General features: G+C 36.3%; 1 protein-coding gene across 1 annotated transcript in view; it reads left to right on the plus strand.

The window, feature by feature from the left end:
• FCHO2 (FCH and mu domain containing endocytic adaptor 2) overlaps positions 1 to 18,823 on the plus strand; it is a 123,522-nt gene that overhangs the window by 11,654 nt on the left and 93,045 nt on the right. The window contains 1 exon segment of the mRNA XM_045495220.1: positions 5,643 to 5,734. Coding sequence (XP_045351176.1) covers positions 5,643 to 5,734 — 92 coding nt within the window.

The following is an 18,823-nucleotide window of genomic DNA, read 5'->3' on the forward strand; positions in this document are numbered from 1 at the left end:
AGAGAGAGAGAGAGGAAGACAGAGCATGAGCAGGGGAGGGGCAGACGAAGAGGGAGACACAATCTCAGGCAGGCTCCAGGCCCCAGCTGTCAGTACAGAGCCTGACGTGGGGCTCAAACCCAGGAACTATGAGATCATGCCGTGAGCCGAAGTCAAGAGTCTGAAGCTAAACCGATTGAGCCACCGAGGTTCCCCAGAAGTTTGTGGTTTCTTAAAGGACTTGTATGACTCTGGACTAAACATCTTCAAAGGGTAATAAAACTTTTTTCCTTCTTCTTCATGTTAAGAATTAATTCAAAGGTTTTTAACACTTGTTTATACCAGATTATAACAAGATTTTGTTTGCCCCAGGGCACAGTCATTAGACTTTTATGAATATGCCACCTCTTTGTAAAGTGCATTGAGACCAGCAGATTAAAAAAGATCCTATCTTAGCGTAAATATTCAAAAGAATTGTCTTCCTTGTATCAGTAATAGTGTTAATAGTTGCTTTTGTCACTTAATACTGAAAATTTCTCTGCAAGAATTTGATTGAAATGGATAAAAATATTTGCCTAAGCTTTTTGATGGCTTTATTGTGATATATTTTATTTACTGTATAGTTCACTTATTTAAAGTGTACAGTTCAGTGCTTTTTGACATGTAGTCCTCATCACAGTCAATTTTACAACATTTTCATTACATCACAAAGAAAACCTGTACCTCTTTTCACCTCCTACTTCACAACCTCCCCTTCCCAACAACTCACTAAATCTTTCTATCTCAGCAGATTTGCTTATTCTAGACATTTCATATAAATGGAGTCATAGAATTTATGGTGTCGTGTCTGATTTCTTTAAGATGATTATATATTCATAAAGTCACATGCATCAGTGTTTGTTTCTTTTATTGCTGAATTATATTCCGTTGTATGGATGTACCTTATTTTGTCTTTTTATTCACTGGTTGCTGGACATTTAAGTTGTTCCTTACATTAGGTTATTTTGGGCTGTCATGGTGATTGTGTCTTGCTTTTTTCCATTGACAGTGTATCTGTCCGTTTTAAGAATTTTAAAAATCTGCAATTTTTTTTTTACTGTAGTCTTTTAAAAAATACCGTATTTTATTGTAGGATATACTGTCATCTACTTAACCAGTTTTATATCTTTTAAGTTTTATTCATTTTGCCAGAGAGAGAGAGAGTGAGCATGCACGAGTGAGGAGAGGCAGAGAGAGAGGGAGAGAGAGAATCCCAAGCAGGCTGTATGCTGTCAGCACAGAGCCTGATGCGGGGCTTGATCTTGTGAACCGTGAGATCATGACCTGAGCCAAAGTTGAGAGTCGGACTCTTAGCTGACTGGGCCACCCAGGTGCCCCTACATAACCAGTAATATTAATGGGTGTCTTTGAGTTTTTTCCATTTTTCCCTATTATAAATAGTACTTCAGTAAATATTCTTCCACATGTATCTTTGTGTGTGTGTGTTTCTGTAGTATAGATTTCTAAAAGTGGGATTGCTGAATCAAAGGGCATGAATATTTACGGTTTTAGTAAAATATTGAAGATAAGAAGACATCTTTAGACATAATTCTATTTGATAATAAAAGTCTGTTGTCAAATTATTTGTACATTCATGTATTTGTAGTCAAGGAAAAGCCAGTTCTGCTTGCTTAACAGATTTTGTTAAGAAAAAAAAATTTGTATTGAAAATGAGAAGAACATATCCACTTCAAGGTCTAAGGTGATAAAATGGATATGCAGTTCAGAAATACTTCTTATTTTACTTTTCTTTGAATTAGAGCCATCTACTAAAAACGTTGGTGACTAATATAAAATTTCAGAACCTGTGTGGAGGTACTTCTGGTTAAAAAAAATTGGGGTGATCTTAAATGGTGGCAGAATTACAATGAGTTACAATTATCTTTTTCAAGAGTGGTCTCTCCCCGTTTCACCAGAATTTTCAGTTTTGTGCAGGTGAAGACACTGAAGCCAAATGGGCCTAGACCTCAGCTCCGGGGGTCTTGTCTTCTGCTGTATTTTTTGACATATAAATGTCTATGTATTTAGTATTTATTTAGTCATCTGTTATCAAAGCTGTAAAGTAAGTTTTTGGCAAGGGACAATACAATTTGGGTTGTCAGACACGTTGAAATTTTTTTTTTTTTTTTAGAAAAAAGGTCTATTTGTATTTAAGTGTGTGTGTGGAGTGAGAGAGATCACCCTACACACTAGCGCCATTTGAAGTAGTAAAATTTTTGTTTAGTTTGTGCTAAAGTTCATGAGTAATAAATATTTGTGTTAATAGGCTTGTGAAATTGTTAATGAATAGTGCCTGGAGTTAGACTCATGTTTTCTGACCTCAATAAATGAAAAATCCGAAAATAAGAAGAAATGACAAATGGATTTGTAATCATGTGTTTATGCATATTCATTATATGTGAATATATGTTTATATTTAGTTGTTAGTGCATTTTTTTTTTTAATTTTTTTTTTTTTCAACGTTTATTTATTTTTGGGACAGAGAGAGACAGAGCATGAACGGGGGAGGGGCAGAGAGAGAGGGAGACACAGAATCGGAAACAGGCTCCAGGTTCTGAGCCATCAGCCCAGAGCCTGACGCGGGGCTCGAACTCACGGACCGCGAGATCGTGACCTGGCTGAAGTCGGACGCTTAACCGACTGCGCCACCCAGGCGCCCCAGTTGTTAGTGCATTTTGAGGCAGGGTTCTTCTGTATCACATCCTTATTAGAATGAATTTTCCTTATCTTTCCAAGTGAAGACCTGAGGGATGGAGTAGTTAGTACTGTTCTTAAGGTATATTATTGATACTGTATTAATATTGTATTGCGTATTAAATAGATTAATATTCATAATTTCCTCTATTAGGATTTTTAACTAGTAGGCTATTTGGATATCTGAAGTTCCCAAAAAAGAGCTTACTCTTTAAAGGACTTTTTGATTAAAACCCAAATTTCCAAATGTAATTTAACCTTTACTTGATTCCTAAATGTTTATAATACTATAACAGTGAGGGGTGCCTGGGTGGCGTAGTCAGTTATACATCCTTGGTGAAGTGACTTCTAGTTAAGTGACTCTTGGTTTTGGCTCAGGTCGTGGTCTCACAGTTCGTGGGTTTGGGCCCTGTGTCAGGCTGTGTGCTGGGATTCTGTCTCCCTTTCTCTCTGCCAGTCTCTTACCTTTCTCTCCCTCAAAAATAAATAAATAAATAAACATAAAAAAATACTGTTCCAGTGAGGCAAAACGCTCAGGACCTTGTTGCCCCAGTTACTAGATGGTGTCCAGTTTCTTATCTCTTTTAAAAAAAAGTTTTGTTTTGTTTTTTTTACCTTGTAATCCTGGTAGAGTTTCTTTGTTTGTTTGTTTGTTTGTTTATTTATTTTTAATATATGAAGTTTATTGTCAAATTGGTTTCCATACAACACCCAGTGCTCATCCCAAAAGATGCCCTCTTCAATACCCATCAGCTACCCTCCCCTCCCTCCCACCTCCCATCAACCCTCAGTTTGTTCTCAGTTTTTAAGAGTCTCTTATGCTTTGGCTCTCTCCCAACTGGTAGAGTATTTCTAATAGTCTGTGTGTCTGTTTGAATAGCCTTTTACTCCTAATTCGCTTCCAATTTGAATATGATAATGAATATGCATAATGCATATTGGGAACCCAGGTAACCTGACTTGTTAGATTTATATGCAAATGATAAGTAGTAGATGTCTACTGAGAACTTTGGGGCATGAGAACTTCAGACTTTTGATTTTATGGTTTTAGAATTTAAGTTTCATTTTGTTTTTAGAGTTCATGACTATATTTTGGAAGTTGGTGGATAGGTAATTATGTGTAATTTATGCATTCAAGTAATCAAATGAATCCCTTTGAGGATTCAGGTCCTTCATTATTTTGTCTGCAATTGTACTTACTAATCTGCATGATGATGTTATTTTTGCTTGCCATAAACTAGGGATAATGGTTATGTCAGAGAATATTCTTCTTTTGGTTAGAATAAATTTGCATGAAAAACCCATGGAAAGTAAAAAGCCAAAGTTAGATAATAACTTTTTTCTTTATATTAAACATAAAAAATTATAGAAACCAAATGGGTATCTTTGGATTCATTAAAGATATTGGTTTTATGTTATATTCTTACTTGTAAAAAGAAATTGATGTTCAAAATGTTGAGTATATTGTTTTTTATTTTTTTATAATTAATTTTTTTAATGTTTATTTTTGAGAGAGAGAGAGACAGAGTACAAGTGGGAGAAGGGCAGAAAGAGAGGGAGACAGTATCTGAAGCAGGTTCCAGGCTTCAAGCTGTCAGCACAGAGCCCGACCTGGGGCTCGAACTCACAGACCATATCATGACTTGAGCCAAAGTTGGACGCCTAACCAACTGAGCCACCCAGGCGTCCCAAGTGTATTGTTTATATTATCTCATTATAAATAGGACATTTTATTGTATATGTGGCAAAATAATTACTTTCTGTATTAGTTTACAACTTTGGTAGGGATCATTTCAGTATAACAGGAATTCCAGTTTCCTGTTTTCAGTGAGCTGTACAAAAATTAGGTTTCATATTGTGTAATTCTTGCTTACTGTATTGCTTTCTATTTCCAACAAATATAGTCAGTTCTTTATTATTTTATTTTCAGTGGAGCAAAATAAAAACTAATTGTAAAGAGAGTTGTTGAGCTAAGTTTATTGAGTCTTTTGTTTCATCTATAAAATTGGTATTTCTAATGTTTTCTTTGCTGTGACTTGCTGATTTAGCATTTATTGGATTAATTGGCAGTAAAGGTTTTCTAGGATTGTGTAGTGGTCTGGTTCTGCTAATTTCCCATTAGTAGAGGACTAGCCAATGAGTGTTACTACTCTTTTATTAAAATTTTAAAATTTCTCACCTCTCAAGTTGTTTAAGTTTACTGAAAGATTTACGTTAGTGATTATAAAGTATTTTGTGGTATTGAATGGTTATGTGATTAGTAATAGGCTATCTTGACCCAGAAGTCAAGTTTAGTTATTTATTTTTTAATTTTTAATTTTTAAAATTTATTCATTTTAGGGAGAGAGAGAGATTGTGAGCAGGGGACAGGGGCAGAGGGATAGAGAGAGGGAGAGAGAATCTCTGCACTCAGCACTGAGCCTAACCCGGGGCTCCATCCCACCTGAGCTGACATCGAGTCAGGCACTCAACCAACTGGGCCACCAAGGTGTCCCAGGATTTAGTTGTTTTAAAACAGGGACTCTTTGTTACATAATCAGGAATCCCTTAGTATGTATTAAGGGAATTGAAATGGGATTTGGTGATGTATTTAAAAAGATACATGGTTATCTTTTCTAAATTAGGCTGCATGTTATTTCTTAAAATTTCAGACTTAATTTCATTTAATATACTTTTTTGAGTGATTATACAATGTGTGCATGTGTGTTTAATGTGTGTATATGTATAATAAATTGTAAACTTCATCAAAGTGTAGAGTTTTCCTTTCATATAACTTGAAGTCATACAAGGAGCGGTAATGGTTCATTTAGGAAGAAATAGCTCACCTGAGCATTAGCATTGCATATTAGTTAATGGAGGGTTATTCGTAAGTCGTTTTGGTCATTTTGATCTTTTTTGTTTGTTAAACTAAAAATCTTTTTCGATTTCAGGGGGAAAAAAATAGTGGCTTTGATGTCCTTTACCATAATATGAAACATGGACAGATATCAACGAAAGAACTAGCAGATTTTGTGAGAGAAAGGTATGTATTTTTTTAGTAAGTCATTTAACAATTCATCATCAAATTAAATTTTAGAATAGAGATGGGAAAATTTTAGTTAGATTTGCATTAAAATAATCAAGTACACTTTTATAGTTATATTTTAAAGTAGTAGTTACCTGGCATCTACATGCTGAGGGCTAAATAGTGGCTCCAAATAATATTGCTACACTCCTGGTTTGCAAATCACTGCTTGAATATATATACCTGTTTTTCGTTGAAAGAGCTAGCAAGGTGGTACAATAGAAAAATTGAGAAATTTTGTGGGATAAAATATTATCATTTCTTTAAACAAACATGTCATTAAACATACTAAAATAAATTGAAAACTTTTCTGAATTTGTAGTTTAATTATGTATTATTATAACTTTTAAAACATTTGTTTATTTATTTAGATTTTAAGTAGGCTCCATGCCCGACATGGGGCTTGAACTCATAACACTGAGAGATCAACAGTCCGATGCTCTACTTATTGAGCCAGCCAGGTGCTCCTGTAATTTTATTTTAAAAAAATATAAGTATATATTTTTCCATTCTGTAAATTTGTAAAATGTGATTTTCTTTAAGACTCTTAGAATATAATACTTTAAAAACTGTTACAATCAATGTATTTTGGTTTGATTAAAGCTATTTTGTGGCTAGGCCCAGTTTGTGATTTTTATACGAGCACGTGTTTTTGTTTTTTATTTTTTTATTTGAGAGAGAGAGAGAGTGCAAGCAGGGAGAGGGTCAGAGGGAGAGAGAGAATATTAAGCAGGCTCCGTGCTTAGTATAGAGTCTGACATGGGTCTCAATCCCACGGGCCTGCGATCGTGACCTGCGCCGAAATCAATAGTCCGACGCTCAAGTGACAGAGTGACTCCAGTGCCCCTATATGAGCACATTTAAAATCTTTATCTCTAGGGGCGCCTGGGTGGCGCAGTTGGTTAAGCGTCCGACTTCAGCCAGGTCACGATCTCGCGGTCCGTGAGTTCGAGCCCCGCGTCGGGCTCTGGGCTGATGGCTCAGAGCCTGGAGCCTGTTTCCGATTCTGTGTCTCCCTCTCTCTCTGCCCCTCCCCCGTTCATGCTCTGTCTCTCTCTGTCCCAAAAATAAATAAACGTTGAAAAAAAAAAAAAAAATAAAGTCTTTATCTTAGTAATATGGGGCTATTTTGCCATTATTTATTCATTTGTTTGTTTGTTTTTAAAGCTTTTATTTTTTAAATAATCTCTACACCCAACATGGAGCTTGACCACACAACCCTGAGATCAAGAGTCACATGCTCCACCCACTGAGCCAGCCAGGTGCCCCAATATTTTGCCTTTTGATATAATACTCCATTCATTGGGGTTTCTGGCTGGCTCAGTGGATGGAGCATGTGACTCTCAGTCTCGGGGTTGTGCATTCAACTCCCACATTGGGTATAGAGGTTACTTAAAAAAAATAAACAAACAATACTCCATTCATTTCTTCTTCCAGTAATATATATTCCATGTTTGCTGTGTGCCAGGCACTTGTCTGGATTCTGAGAATATAGGGGTAAAGACATAGCTTTTGCTGTCATAGAGTTTACCAACTGATAGGAATTGGGGAACAAACTATTTTATGTAAGACCAGTCCTCTTCTGGCTTTCACTTCTCTTTTGGAGGTAAGAGAGAATCTAGAAGCTCTAAGTGCTATGGATAAAACTGTCCTTCACTAGCTTCTGCAACATCACTGGCAGGAGTAAAGAAGAGGCCTCAGAATGCTGCATCTCCTGGCATGTCCTCTGGCCTTCCTTTTCCCCCAACATTTGCATCACTACTATAACTACTTTGAGACATTCAAGGCAGTTGTCATCAGGCCTTTTAGCCTATTTATGTCAGTTACCATAAGATGTCCAGAATCTACCATTTCTTGTCCAGAATTTAATCCCTTTATGATTCTTTGGGCAGTGAGACAACCAACCCTTCTTTCCACTAGTTCCCTACTTTAATGTTTTCTTCATAGCACTTAAAACCATGAGGTGTGTGATATTTTACTTAATTATTTGTCTCTCCCCTCTGGAATATAAATCCCACAAGGCACAAGGGCAGGGGTTTTGTTTTGTTTTGTTTTTTGTTTTTGCTTATTACTCCATCTCTTGAGCTTGGGAGAGTGCTTGGCTCTTAGTAGGCCCTAAGTAAGGATTTTTTGACAGAATAAATCTCTGACTTTACTGCCCTGATCCAAGCTGTCATTGTTGCCTGAACTGCAACAGTAGCTCCTCTTTTTTTTTTTTTTTTCTCCTCTTCTTTAAGTTTATTTATTTATTTTGAGAGGGAGCATGAGCAGGGGAAGAGCAGAGACAGAGAATCCCAAGCAGGCTTATGCCGTCAGTACAGAGCCCAACGCAGGGCTCAATCTCACAAACTGTTGAGATCATGACCTGAGCCGAAATCAAGACTTGGGCACTTAACTGACTGAGCCACCCAGGCGCCCCAACAGTAGCTCCTCTTTGACCTGTCTACATTCGTTCTTATTCCCCTGCAACTTATTCTTTGTACTGTAATTGGAGTGCTTTTTCTAAACTGCAATGAGGTTTGTTACCTTTCTGGTTTGAGTCATTTAGAAATCTTCCCATTACTCTTAAGGTAAGTCTGCCAACATCTTGGTCTGATCCCAAGCTACCTTTCAAGCTTTAGTTCATGCCAGAATCCTTATTCTTTCCTTTCCAGAGACATTGGCCATTTATTGAAAGACGTCTTCCAGTCCAGGCTTTATACATGCTTATTCCTGTTTTTGCCTAATTAACACCTGTTCTTTAGAGCTGAGCAATGTGGTCACTTCTCCAGAGATGCTTTTCCTCATTTCCCTGACTAGGTCAGAAATACCTATTATAGTATTTCTCAACATCATATATCTCTTTGCAGTATCTATAACATTTTATAATGATTCATTTTTTAATTTGTCTCTGTGTTTCCCTATAAAGGGAAAAGTATGTAGTATTCTTCTTTACCCTGGTGCCTAGTACAGAGCCTGGCATAATTAGATACTCATATTTCTTGAAGGAGTGAACGAGAAAGGAAGGAAGAAAAGATAGACACATAAACATATACTGTACACTATGGATTTTGCATACATTAGTTACCTCCTTTCACTATCAAAAGTTTCACTTCCATTTTAGAGATAAGAAAATCGGGGCCCAGAAAGTTTGATTTCCTAAGTCAATCATTCAGTTTCTCTCCTCCCCTCAGCCCCTCCTCCCTACTGGTTTGCTCCCTTCTTCCCTCTTGTATTCCTCTTTGCTCCTTTCTTCCTTTCCTGTCTTCCTCCCTTACTACCCTCGTCCTTCCTCTCTTCTTTCCAACAGCTTTATTGGAGTATAATTGACATACAGTATGCTGCATATTTGAAGTGTATAGTTTGATAAATTATGACATATACACATACTCATGAAACCCATCACTACAACCAAGGTAGTGAACATATTCATCATCTCCTTTGTAATTCCTTGCCCCTGTCTCTCCCCCTCATTGCTAAACACCCACTCATTTGCTTCTGACATTTAGGTTAGTTTGCCATTTCTAGAATTTTATATGAATGTAATCATACAGGGTATAGTCTGTTATCCAGTACTTCCACTCAGTATAATTATGTTGAGATTGATCCATGTAGTTGCATTCATACCTTGCTACTGTTGAGTAGTACTCCATTTATAGATATCACAATTTATCCATTCATCTGTCAAAGGAAGTTGCACCTATCTTTTGAACTTTGTATTAATTATATCAGTTTAATCATATAGTAGTTATTTTGTCTTCTGTTCACTCGGCATGTTTATGAGATTAATTTCTACTGAGTTTAGTTTAATTCATTTGCAATGCCATGTAGTATTAAATATGCCAAAATGTATCTACTACCATTGACAGAAATTTGGGATGTTTCCAGTTCTTTTTGCTATTACAAGTGATATTGCTTTGAATATTCTGGCACATGTGTCTTGGTATACATATACATATATTTATATTAAGTATATACTCTGGAATAGAATTGCCAGGTGATAGAGTAATGTGTATGTTTAACTGTAATAGGTAATGCCAAAGAATTTTCCCAGGTGGTTGTACTAGTTTACAACAGCAGCGGCCTTGTTTCAGAGTTCTAGTTGTTCCATGTCCTCATCACCACTTGGTATTGCCAGTCTTTTAATTTGAATCATTGGATAAGTAGTAGTACAGGTATCCCCCACTTTTCAGAAGCTTGTGTTATGCCAGTTGGCTTTTATGAAAGACGTACGTTAGTACCTGTTTTTGCTAACCCAAGAAAAATTCGAAGAGGATTTTTGCTGTTACAAAAAATGGCAAAATGCGAACATAGCGTTCGGTGTTTGTTTTGCAGTGAGTCCTTCCTTCCATAAGGAAGCAGTGTGCACAGTGAGGGTGGCACTGCCAAGCTCCTTTCCCGGGACCTTTACTCAGCATCTCAGCATCAAGCTGCCATAGTGTTGAACTGTGTCTTTGAGCATCTGTACTTTATTTCAATTTATTTTGTGCGTCTGTTAGCAAGATGTGTCCTATAGTATCAGAAAAGCCTAAGAGAGGTTATTTTTGGGGTCTGGGAAAGCTCAGAATAATTTCCATATAAATTAATGGTAATTGTTTCTTAGCTTTATGCCATTTGGCTTATGAAACGTTTCCTCAGAAGGCTTTACTTTTGGATAGTGAGGGATACCTGTATCTTACTGTGGTTTATCCTTGGCATCCTTTCATATGTTCACTGGTCATTTGCATTTTCTTTTATGAAGTCCCTGTTCATGACTTGTATATCTTTTTAGTTTTTCCCCTTTTAAAAAATAAATTGAAGGAATTTTTATATATTTTGGGGGCGATGCAGTTTGTTGGTAAGGTGTTACAAATTTATATATAAATGCCCTTGATTTTTATATATTGATTTTGTGTCTAGTAACCTGGTAGTTCTTGCTTATTCTGATAATTTATCTGTAGATTGTTTTGGATTTTCTATGTGTACAGTCAGTCATCTTGTACAAATGACAGTTTTACATCTCCCTTTCCAATCCTTATACCTTTTTTTATTTTTCTTGACTTCTCGTACTGGCTAATACTTTAGGTATAATGCTGAATAGAAATGGAAATGGCAGGTGTCCTTGTCTTATTATTCCCAGTCTCACATTTCATTCTTAAATATGATATATTTATTCTGTTTTTTTCTCTACTGTTAATCAGATTATAGGAATTTCCTTGTTTATATTGTTTTGTAAGGTTTTTCTTTCTTTCTTTTTTTTTTAATTCTGCATGGATGTTGAATTTGGTCAGATACTTTTCCGGTATCCATTGATGCGGTATGTTTTTCTTCTTTCTTTCTTTCCCTCTCTTGTTAAAATCTGAATTAACATTGAATTTTTTTTTAAGATTTTATTTTATTTTTAAATTTTTATTTATTTATTTTCTAGAGAGACAGAGATAGGGCGAGTAGGGGAGGTGCAGAGAGAGGGGGAGACAGAAAATCCTAAGCAGGCTCTGTGCTGCCAGTGTAGAGCTTTGCACAGATCTTGAATTCACAAAATTGTGAGATTGTGACCTGAGCCAAAACCAAGAGTCAGACGTTCAACCAATTGAACTACCCAGACACCCCTATTTTATTTTTTTAAAGTAATCTCTATACCCAGCATGGGACTCAAACTCACAACCCCAACATTAAGAGTTGCATGCTCTCCTGACCGAGCCACCCAGGCGCCCCACATTGAATTTTGAATGTTAGACTATCTTTTCATTCCTCATATAAACTCAACTAGGTGGAGATGTATTATCATTTTTGTATATTGGTGGTTCAGTTTGCTATTTTATTTAGGATTTTATCATCTATATTTGTGATTGAATTTGGCCTGAAAAATTCCCTTTATCTAATTATCTTTCTTAGGTTTTGGTATCAAGATTTGTTGGCCTTATAAAATGAGTTGGGGAGTATACATCCTTTTTTTTTTTCCCGAAAAAAATATGTGGCAGATTATGGTTTCTTCTTTATGTGTTTCATTAACTTTGCTGGTAGACCCACTGGGACTTGAAATCACCTTTATAGGAAGGTTTCAATTACATATGTAATTTCTTGAATAGTTACAGGACTCTTTGGATATTCTAGTTCTTCTGTGAGTTTGATAAGTTATATTTTTAAGGAATTTTTTTCATTTATGCTTTCAAATTTATAGGCAAAAACTTACTCTTTTTTTTTTTATGTTTATTTACTTTTGAGAGAAAGAGAGAGAGACAGAGGTATGAGCAGGGGAGGGGCAGAGAGAGAGGGAGACACAGAATCCAAAGCAGGCTCTAGGCTCTGTGCTGTCAACACAGAGCCTGACGTGGGGCTGGAACTCATAAACTGCAAGATCATGACCTGAGTTGATGTTGGATGCTTAACTGTGACTGAGCCACCCAGGTGCCCCAAAACCTTATTCTTAATATCCTTTTATGAACTGTTTTATTTTTGTTTTTTTAAAAAATGCTTATTTATTTTGAGAAAGACCATGAGCAAGGGACGGACAGAGAGAGAGGGAGAGGGAGAATCCCAAACAGGTTCCATGCTTTCATCACAGAGCCTGCTGTGGGGCTTGGTCTCATGAACTGCGAGATCATGACTTGAGCAGAAATCAAGAGTTGGCCACTTAACTGAGCCAGCCAGGCCCCCTGTTTTGTAAACCTTTTAAATATCTGATGGATCTGTACTAGATGTCCCCTTTTCATTCCTGACATCAGTTATTTGTACCTTCTCTGGATTTTATCAGTCTCCTTTGTCACTTGTTGGTTTTAAAAGTTTTTATAAAGAAGCAACTATTAGTTTTGTTGATCCTTTTTGAATATTTGTTTTTTATTTCATTAACTTTGTGTTCCTTATCTCTTTTGACTTTGTATTCAGTTTGCTGTTCTTTTTCTAACTTTGACATAGATGTGTGACTTAATGATTTTCAACCATTTTTACTTTTTTTAAGATTATTTTTTAAATGTCTATTCCTGAGAGAGAGAGAGAGAGAGAGACAGACAGACAGATAGAGCATGAGCCAGGGAGGGACAGAGAGAGGGAGATACAGAATCTGAAGCAGGCTCCAGGCTCTCAGCTGTCAGCACAGAGCCCATCGTGGGGCTCAAACTCACGAACCGCGAGTTCATGACCTGAGCCGATTTGGACGCTTAACTGAGTGAGCCACCCAGGTGCCCCAAGATTTAATTTTTTTAGATAATCTCTTCACTTAATGTGGGGCTTAGACTCCGAACCCCGAGATCAAGACTCCCATGCTCCACTGACTGAGCCAGCCAGGTGCCCCAACCTTTTTTCATTTCTGATATAGTCATTTAAATCTGTAAATTTCCCTGAAGCATTGCTTTGTTATGCTTCACAAGTTTTGAGTAATAGGATTTTCATTATATTTAATTTAAAGATATTTTAAAGATTAAAGAATTTAAAGATAATGTGCTTTCTTCGTTGCCTCCCTGGGTTATTTAGAAGTAAATATACGAATAAATATGTATGTGATATATATATTTATATTGTTTGTTTTTGTTACTATTTTTGTTTTTGAGAGACAGCTTGAGCACTGGAGAGGGAAAGGGAGAGAGATTCTTAAGCAGGCTCCACACCCAGCATGGAGCCCAACATGGGTCTCAATCTCATGATCATGAAATCATGACCTCTGCTGAAATCAAGAGTCAGATTCTTAACTAACTGAGCCACCCAGGCACCACTAGAAGTATGTTTTTAAATTTCCAAATATGTGATGATTTTAAAGGTATAGTCTAGCTCATGCTTAATTACATGTGGTTAGAAAACATACTTTGTATGATTTCACCATTTGGAAATTTGTTCACACTTGGGTTATGGACCAGGATAGAGTCGGTATTGGTAAATATCTGCATGTACCTGAAAAGACTGTATTTTGCATTTGTTGTCTATATGTATTTGTTAGGGTAAGTTTGTGCATTCTGTTGTTCAACTGTAATACATCCCTATTGGTTTTTATTTTTTTATCCTGCTTGTTTTATCAATTTCTGAGAGAGTTATATGGAAAATCTCATTCTGATTGTGATATTTCTGTGTATTCATATAGTTTTGTCAATTTTTGCTTAATGTGTTTGAGGCATGTTAGTAGGGGGCTACAAAATCTTTTTTTAATTTTTTTATTTTTTTAAATGTTTATTTTTGAGAGAGCGAGACAGAGTGTGAGAGGCGGAGAGGCAGAGAGAGAGGAGTCACAGAATCTGAAGCAGGCTCCAGGCTCTGAGCTGTCAGCACAGAGCCTGACATGGGGCTTGAACTCAACGGACTGAGATCATGACCTGAGCTGAAGTTGGACGCTTAACCTACTGAGCCACCCAGGCGCCCCATTCTTTTTTTTTTTTTTTTTTAATGTTTTTTTTTGGGAGATAGCATGTTCATGTGAGCTGGGGAAGAGCAGAGAGAGGAAGATAGGATCCAAAGTGGGCTCTGCACTGACAGCAGAGAGCCGATGTGGAGCTTGAACTCACGGAACCTTGAAATCATGACCAGAACCAAAGTCAGATGCTTAACTGACAGAGCCACCCAGACGCCTCCAAATTCTTTTTTTTTATTGAAGTATAGTTGACACACAATGTTAACATTAGCCTCAGGTGTATAGCATAGGTATTTCACAACTGTGTACTTTATGCTATGCCTACAAGTTTAGCTACCATCTATCATTATACAGTGCTATTACTGTACTGTTGATTATATTTCCTATGCTGTACCTTTCATCCCCATGACTTATTCATTCCATAACTGGAAGCCTGTACCTCCCGCTCCCCTTCACCCATATTCTTCCCCATCCCTTCCCTCCAGCAGCCATCAGTTTGTTCTTTGTATTTATAGGTCCGTTTTTGTTTTTGTTTGCTTGTTCTTTGTTTTGTTCTTTAGATTCTACATATAAGTGAAACCATATGGTATTTGTCTGACCTATTTCACTTAGTGTAATACCCTCTAGGTCCATGCATGTTGTTGCAGATGGCAAGATTACTCATTCTGAGTAATTATCTTTTCCTTCCTTCCTTCCTTCCTTCCTTCCTTCCTTCCTTCCTTCCCACATTTTCTTTATCCATTTTATCTATCAGTGGACATTTAGGTTGCTTCCATATATTGGCTATTGTAAATAATGCTGCAGTAAACATAAGGGTACATATATCTTTTCAAGTTAGTGTTTCAAGTTAGTGTTTTCATTTTCTTTGGGTAGATACCCAGTAGTAGAATTACTGGATTGTATGGTATTTTATTTTTTGAGGAACCTCTATAATATTTTCCACAGGGACTGCATGAATTTACATTCCTACCAACAGTGCATTAGGATTTCTTTTTCTCCACATCTTCGCTAACACGTGTTTCTTGTTTTTTTGTTTATTTTTTGTTTTTGATATTACCTATTCTGACTGATTTGAGGTAGTGTCTTACTGTGATTTTGATTTGCATTTCTCTCATGATTTCTAGTATTGAGCGTCTTTTCATTTGTCTGTGGGTCATCTGTATGTCTTCTTTGAAAAAATGTCTTTAGATTTTCTGGGTTGGTACAAATTTAAAACTATTACATCTTCAGGATGAACTGCACTTTTTATCATTATGAAATGTCCTTTATATCTGTGACATTGTTTTTTGCCTTGAAGTTTACTTTGTTTTTGTAGGGTCATCAGTTCGCTTTTGGTGAGTGTTTGCATGATATATGTCTTTTCTTTGCTGTTTTCTTGTGGTGTAGTTGTGTTTCTTATTTTTGAAGGCACTTTGACAGTCTTTATTTTAATTGGAGCATTTAGTCTGTAACGTACAGTAGAATTGCAGATATAGTTGGGTTCAAATCTGTTGTCCCAGAAGTTGTCATACTTTTTATGTAGAGGTCCAGAAAGTCACTATTTTAGGCTTTGTGTGTCATCTGATCTCTGTTGCAGGTATTCGGCTCTGCCGTTTTAGTACAAAAGTAGTCATAGCCAACATGTAAATAAATGTGCTTGGCTGTGCTAATAAACTTTATGGGGACAAAAATGGGCCATATTTGGTTGATGGTCTTGTAGATTGCCAAACTCTGTGTTATTTTAGTATTTGCTATTTGTGTTACTTGTTTGGTATTTTTTCCTCCTCTTTCTTGCCTTTTGGCCTGTTTTTTTTTTTTTTTTTTTAATTCTTGTTTTTTTTTATTAGCTTAGAAGTAAAACCCTCTTCTACTGTTCTTTTATTAGTTATCCTAGAGATTATAACATACTTAATTGAGCTGTTAACTTACAAGAATAATTGATCCTTTTACCCTCTTTCTGAAAATGTCGGAACCTTAGAATACTATCACGTCCTGACTTAATGCCTCATAGGACATTTGTGTGTATGTGTTTAACTTTGTCCTATGAATATTGGAAGTTTTCCATTAAAAACTTTTTTTTTTATTGTGGAAATACATTTCTTTAACTTTTTATTATGGAAAAATTCAAACTTAGTACAAAATGCATTAAATATATAAACCACTAAATAATGAACTCTAATATAGTGTCAGCAATTTTTGCTATTTTGCTAGTCTTGCTTAAAGCATTTCCCTAGCATCAAATTGTTATGTTCATGGATACTTTTTTTTATATGTATCTCTAATACCTAAGGACTTAATGAAGAATGATATTATTAGTCATCTAATAAAATTAGCTGTAACTTAGAAAATATTTTCTAATATCTCATCCAGCTGATTTATTCAAATCAGATTGTTACATATTTTATTCTTCTGTATTCTTAGTATTTTGGATGGTCATTATTTAGATTTATTACAATTATTTACTTTTCTCTGATAATTTGTCCTTTTTCTCTTTTTTCACTTCTGTTTAAATTTTTTTTTTTAACGTTTAATTTATTTTTGAGACAGGGAGAGACAGAGCATGCATGGGGGAGGGTCAGAGAGAGGGAGACACAGAATCTGAAACAGGCTCCAGGCTCCGAGCTGTCAGCACAGAGCCCGACGCGGGGCTCGAACTCACGGACCGTGAGATCATGACCTGAGCCGAAGTCGGCCGCCCATCCGACGGAGCCACCCAGGCGCCCCTTCACTTCTGTTTTAAAACCATCTTAGGGGCGCCTGGGTGGCTCCGTCGGTTGGGCGTCCGACTTCGGCTCAGGTCATGATCTCACAGTTCATGGGTTTGAGCCCCATGTCGGGCTCTCTTCTGACAGCTCGGAACCTGGAGCCTGTTTCAGATTCTGTGTCTCCTCTCTCTCTCTGCCCCTCCCCTGTTCATGCTCTGTCTCTGTCTCAAAAATAAAAAATAAACAGTAAAAAAAAAATTTTTTTTAAACATTTTAAATATTTCTTTAAAAATTTTTTTTTACATTTATTTATTTTTGAGAAACAAAGTGAGACAAAGCGTGAGTGGGGCAGGGGCAAAGAGAGAAGGAGATACAGAATCTGAAGCAGACTGCAGGCTCTGAGCAAGCGGTCAGCACAGTGACTGGTGCAGGGCTCGAACCCACAAACTGTGAGATCATGACCTGAGCCAAAGTCGGACGCTCAACCGACTGAGCCACCCAGGCGCCCCTTAAATATTTCTTTTAATGAGTATTTTCTGTTAATGAATTCTCAGTTTTTATTAGTCTGATCATATCTTTATCTTCATTTTAAAAACTTTTTATTATCGACAACTTCAAACACATATAAAACTTTACTCAGAAGTCATGAACTTAATGTAATGAGCTTCCATGTTGTAATCACTGAGCATGAATACTTAGCAAAACACAACCAGTCTTGTTTCATCTGTTTTATACCACTGAGTTGTAGTGAAGCAAATCTCAGATTCAGAAACCTTACGTTACATCCATTAGTATTTCATATGTATCTGTAGAAAAAATCTGTAGAAATATGAAGCAAATCTCAGATTCAGAAACATTACATTTCATCCATTAGTATTTAGAAAAAATAAAAAGAGCTTTTTAAAAAACACAACCACAATATGTTATCTAAAATTATATATTAACTTCTTAATATCAGCAAATATCCAGTCAGTGCTTTGTTTTCCTCAGTTGTCTTATATACACAGTACATGTGGTTGATTTCCTCCAGTTAGGATCCCACGAAGATTTACACATTTTGTTTGGTTGATAGGATTTTTGAGATTTTTCAAATGCTAATCTGTAGGTCTATCTCTCCACCACCTTCATAATTTTTAATTTCATTTTAGAAACCAGATTTATTTTTTTGTTCTATAGAGTGTCCACTATCCTGGAATATGCTAATTGCATATCCATAGTTTTATTCAGTATTTTTCTTTGCTCATTTCCTATAAATTGTCGTTTAAACCTAGCAGCTTGATCAGACTGAGTTCAGTATTTTGACAAGAATACTTCATAGGTGGAGTTGTGTACTTCACTGGAGTCATATAATTATCTGGTTATATCTGTTTTATTATGTTAGTAAGTATTGATTGTCACCTAGATCCATGATTTCATTAATGTTTTTTATTTCCAGTCATGTTTTTGCCAGATATTGGATTCTAGTTGGCAGGTTTTTTTTTTGGTAAAGTTTTTTTTTCTTAGAGCAGCTTTAGGATTACAACAAAATTGAGAGGAAATATGGAGATTTCCCATTTGTTCCCTGCCCTAACTTATGCATAAATAGCCTCCCCTGTCATCAACATCATTTACCAGAATGGTATATTTAAAAGATTTTTTTAAAAAAATTATTTATTTTTGAGAGAGAGAGTGAGCAGGGGAGGAACAGAGAGAGAGAATCCCAAACAGGCTCTGCATTGTCATCACAGAGCTCATTGCAGGGCTTGAACCCATGAACCGTGAGATCATGACCTGAGCTGAAATGAAGAGTTGAGCGCTTAACTGACTGAGCCACACAGACACCCCTTAAAAGACTTCTAAAATTTTTAATTGAAATATAGTTGACATATGAATTTGTATTACTTTCAGGCATACAATATAGTGAATTGACAATTACATACATTACAAAAAGCTCACCACTGTAAGTGTGGTTACAGGCTATCACCATACAGAGTTTTTCCAGTATTGTTGACTCTTGTTCCCTATGCTGTACTTCTCATACCCATAACCTTTTTATTTTATGACTGGAAGTTTGTACCTCTTACTCCCCTT

Source organism: Leopardus geoffroyi, chromosome A1 (genome assembly GCF_018350155.1).
Source record: "Leopardus geoffroyi isolate Oge1 chromosome A1, O.geoffroyi_Oge1_pat1.0, whole genome shotgun sequence".
NCBI lineage: Eukaryota > Metazoa > Chordata > Mammalia > Carnivora > Felidae > Leopardus > Leopardus geoffroyi.